Source organism: Penaeus monodon, chromosome 39 (genome assembly GCF_015228065.2).
Source record: "Penaeus monodon isolate SGIC_2016 chromosome 39, NSTDA_Pmon_1, whole genome shotgun sequence".
Taxonomy (NCBI): domain Eukaryota; kingdom Metazoa; phylum Arthropoda; class Malacostraca; order Decapoda; family Penaeidae; genus Penaeus; species Penaeus monodon.
The window spans coordinates 246,821-251,820 of NC_051424.1; the positions used below are offsets into that span (position 1 = coordinate 246,821).

At 37.3% G+C, this 5,000-nt stretch overlaps 1 protein-coding gene across 1 annotated transcript in view; it reads left to right on the forward strand.

Moving 5' to 3' along the window:
- The window catches only part of LOC119597686 (sec1 family domain-containing protein 2-like), a 13,236-nt gene that overhangs the window by 1,815 nt on the left and 6,421 nt on the right, over positions 1 to 5,000 (forward strand). Inside the window, exons 2-5 of the mRNA XM_037947289.1 lie at positions 790 to 986; positions 1,124 to 1,357; positions 2,550 to 2,727; positions 4,872 to 5,000. The exon at positions 4,872 to 5,000 is cut by the window's right edge and continues 53 nt beyond it. Of these exons, the coding sequence (XP_037803217.1) occupies positions 807 to 986; positions 1,124 to 1,357; positions 2,550 to 2,727; positions 4,872 to 5,000 (721 nt within the window). The 5' untranslated portion in view covers positions 790 to 806. The remainder of the gene's footprint in view (positions 1 to 789; positions 987 to 1,123; positions 1,358 to 2,549; positions 2,728 to 4,871) is intronic.

Sequence of the window (5,000 nt, forward strand, 5' to 3'; positions counted from 1 at the left end):
GTGGAAGGGTAAAGAACTCTATTGTGGACTGAGCTGTGATATGCAGTAGATATTTCCATCATTTCACTGTAAAGATGAGGCAGCAGCAGTTGTATATGTGTCATATATGACTCTTATTTCTATAAGATGTTTGTGTCCATTTCCCTCCATCACTGTGTGTCGCTCTTGGTAACATTAATCATTTTCATACTGTCATGCTTATCATTATCATGATTATCATTACTGTCAGCAGCAGCAGCAGCTAAGTTGCTGAGTGCAAGTGTGAGAATATTGACCTTACATGAAGTTGGTTATTTGTTGATCACTAGGCCTGTGAAGAGTAGGCATGACTGAATTCATCATAGGGAATGCAGGGGAAAGAGGGGTGTGTGCTGCTGCCATACTAATCATTTTTACCTTCCATTATTCCTTTGATTATAATGTGGGCTGGAAAGTCATGTTACTGTTTGCTGAAGTATAACGTAAAACCAAATATGAAAATGATCAAGGGTATATTAAGATGCAGAATATAACAAAGAGATGTAAAAAATTATTTTGGGGGGGCTTTCTCCCCCCATTTGGGCAACCCCTCAATGGATATTGATAAACCAGTTCCAACTCATCATTGATTATTCTGACCTATTTTTATTTTTATGATTATGCTAATCTTGGGTAACCATTACAATTTCTTACAGTGAGGATGAATGAGTTCTTGGTATAGCCTATAGTACTACACACATTGAAAATTACATGAAGCTGGAGCAAGTACACATCTTATATTTTTGTATTTCAAGAAAACTTTTCTTCCAGCACAAGAGCTTGCTACAATGCAGTTTGCAAGCGCTGTGCATGTATCTGAGGCTTGGTGGGCGGAGGCATGTAAGAAGGTGAAAAATGCTGTTGTGTTCGTTGATAACGCATCAGCAGAATGTCTCCACTGGAATGGGGGTCTTGCCCGCTTAGTTGAAGCTGGTGCCAAGAATGTTAAAGAATTTTCATCTTTTGAGGTAAGGTCTATATTTATGATTGTTTATATGTAATGTAATTTGTACCCTATGTGGTCTAACAGTGATTGTTCTATCTGATAATATTCGTGAAACATCTCATATTATTCTGGCATTCAATGCCTCACTCAATTATACAGTGTGGCAACAAAGGTGATGTGAAAGCAGTATTTATGCTGGGAACTGCTGTTGTGGACATAACAGCAAAGATCCTCGAGGACATCATCCATTCCTCAAACTTCGAGTACTGTGTTGTTATCACAGCTGGCCACCCTAACGTCCATGCGTATGCCAGATATGGAGGACGAGAGACTGATGAAGGAGTTTTGATGAATCAGCTTGAACAAACCATCTTAGGATGGATGGGAAATATGGTATTTAAATGATTATTTTGTATGTGTAGCACTGCACTGTTAGTAATGTTACCACCATTATGGCACATGGTATGAATGGGACACTAGACACCAGGCATCAGCTTTAATTAGAAATAATAATCAGAGGTGGCAGGGCTCAGTGCAGAGCACTGGCTTTGTAATTGCAAGGACCTGGGTTGTGCATGGTTACTTGTCTCATTTGACTGAGCTGTGAGTTAGTACTGGTATGCTGATCTCAGCATAATGGGTTCAGAGTTGGGTCGGAAAGGAATTGGCCATCCTACTGCTTCATCCTGCGAACTAATGTGCCTGTTTCTTTATGAACATGTCCCCACATCCACTTGGATATGGGAACATCTTTAACTTTTTGAGAGTGAGTAATCAATGTTTGCCTTTGTATCATGGTGTTAAAATTGCAGTATGAGTAAAAGTTTGACCAAATTTAACTGAATTATAAATGCTGTTATGAATATTAAAGAAATTCCAGATATTTTAATTTCAAGTCTATTCATATCCTTTGCTGTAATGGTGGTAACTTTGATTGTAAATCATATTTTGCAATTTTATTTATTTTTTTAAGACTTGAAGCTTCATGTTTAGTATATCAGGATCCAGTGTAGAAGTACTCTAATGTCAGTCAGTAGCTCTTCTTATCAGTTTGTTTTCTAATTAATAGATGCAGAAATTATAGATCAAGTATATCATGGTCTTGCTATAGGATCTAACCATCACAAGAAGTAATAGTATTTCACTGTTATTTACTATAGAAATAAGGGGATTAAATTTGAAGAGAATGAAGACTAAAATGCCTAGTAATATTAAGTTAATGTCATGCAGTACTAATCATAATACAATGCATGCAAAGGGAGTAAGTGTAGAAAACATTTTTCATTGATCCCTCAACAGTGAAAACACATGAAATTCAGGATCCCGAATGTGTTCTTATAACACCAAGTATACAGTCATCAAGTTATATTTACAAAAGTAGGTAGTGCTTTTAAAAGAAATCTTTAAGTTGATGCTGTATGAAATAAGTTAGCTAGAAATTTGTGAAAATGGAAGACAAAAGCAGTGGCATTTATCAAATGTTTTTAAATGGTGCATTCTATGTAGCTATTGCCTTTACTGCATAAAGCTTCATATAAGTGTAATCTTTACTAGTACAATATTCTATTAACAAATTTTCTTTCAGAATTACACTGTGGAGATTTTCTACATTCCCCTTGTGGTGGTTCCCTACTCAGAAAGCCTCTTCTTCATGCCGCCCTTTGCTGATCTCTATCCATTACTCAACACAGATGTTGCAAGACTGGCTAAGCTGCAGCAAGCTCAAGCCAAGGGAGAAAGAGTGAAGCTGGTAGAGAGTTTAGGTAGGCTGTTTCCTTTTATTCTCTTCCCTCCCTTACCTGGAAATATACCTCACAAAATAGGCATGCTTTCATTTATAAACAGCACAGGCATTGTTAGTTACCTATGTGTATGCATTTATCATTTCCTTGAACTCCTCTCATGATGCCATTCTAAAGCTGTGGAAACATTTGGACATATATAGCTAAAGGGTTAAATTTGAGTGCATAGAAAATTTTTTATAGCAAAGATCGATGAAACAAGACCAGCCTTTACTGTCTCAGTTTATATTGGTTGATGTAGGTGCAGTTTAAGATAAAGTGAAAAATTGCAGATTGACATTTTAACCCTTTCCCGACGGGTAGTATTCATAGTGGCCCGGGCTTCGCTGCCGGGGGCTTATATCGTTGCCCTAGCATGCGCGACCACTCAAGCCAAATACCAGCATCCCATGCCGTTTCTTTGTAATACTACGAAGATATGTTGTATTTTCAGTTTTCATTATTTTCTAAAGTCTCTACTTGCCAAACTTCCTGATAAATTGAGACTGAAGGGTATTTTTGTTGTTATATAGACTCCATAGTTGATCATTATTCAGTCTATAGTCTGAATAAAATAAGCAGTGTGCGGCATCATGGAGTTGAAATCGTCAGTTTGTTGCATTTTTTTTTTTTTTTTTTTTTTTTTTTGCATAGTAAAAATGAGAGTGTTAAAAATGACTTAATCACACTTTCAGTGGCAGAAAAATAATATTTTGCCTTGATTTTAACAAAAAATAACTCATGGCATGTCCATACATACATCATGGCATGTACATACATGCCCCTGGCAGATAGTCCCGCCATGCCATGGCATGTGCGTACGTGCCACCCGTCGGCAATGGGTTAACTGAACACAGGGTTGTTGACTTCATCTGTGCTGTGATGCAAACCATTCATCCTCCACTCCCCCTCTCTCTCTGTTCAGTAATATACTGCAGAAATTTATATAAGACTGAGCTATGCATTTTGCATGTACTGAACTTTAGAACTTAACCCAATGGTTCTGGCTGATATGGTGGGGATATGCTGTCATGTAAAAATTTGGTTAAGGTCTGAGTGACGGGAATATGCCATCATGGAAAATAACTCAAGTGCACAAAGCATTTGGAGTAAAATTACACTCAGTGGGCATTTATACCAGTAAATGAGAGTGTAATGTACCATCCGTGAGCCATGACTGGAAGAGTGGCGGCTGGAGGGAGGACATTATTTCTGTGCTCAGGTTCCCATTCCTTCCCTCGGTGATCAGCACTGCAGAGTTTGTTACAGAAAATTGATTAATTGGAAGATTTTTAAAATGACCCAAATAACAAAATGTTACTTCTTGTTATTGCAGAGAGTTGCTGGCTGCCTAGAGAGTGGTGCTAGGCTCTATCTTTCAATTGGATGAATATGTAAGCTGAATGATAAAACTGAATCTGAGTGCTGACTGCATCTTATATAATCAGGGTTTTGAAGATTATATATAAGTTACTGTCTTCAATATGATTTCTTCTCTGTTTCTTGAACATCATTTAGGGCAATATTTGATTCTGAAGTGGTATTTGTGAGATTGAAGACATATCTTTGTGCAGAGTGTTGATGGTTGCAGATGACCAGGGCATTGAATTCAGACTACACTCCAGAATCAAGTTTAAGATAACCATCATTTATAGAGTAGTATTTATTGATGCATCTCTAGAATATCTTGGAGGTTTGTGGCAGTTTTGATTAGGCTCTTCTTATTGATATTTGTGACAGAGGAGAAGAAACAAGTGATAGGGAGCCATGACCAAAATGAGCACATTTGTTTATCTTGTGATCTCCAGTGTTGTGGTAATCCATCTAGGATACACCTAACTGTTCTGTTGGCATTAGCACAATAAGTTGGTGGATTTTTGTGTAATATTAATTTTAAAGTAATATTTATATTTTGTTGTTATCCCTTAACTGATAACTTTGAGAGAGTTTTCATTCACAAAATGTATTATCTCCCAGGGTGTGTCTGCTGCCCAAGTGATGTGGATCATTTGTTATGTATAGATGTGTTGTTTGCAGAGGGGAACACCAAGGCCATAAACATCATTTTCTACATGCAGGAAATTTTGTGGATATTTTTCAATAATTTTATTTAATTTTTCTTTCAGCTGATGTGGAGTTTCATCATTTGCCATTTGAAATGCGTATAATGATCCGGCAATTTGTGGTGTGCATCCATAGCCTAATGCAGGGGATGAATGCCAGGGATGAAATCTTTTCTGTTGGCCACACAGCAC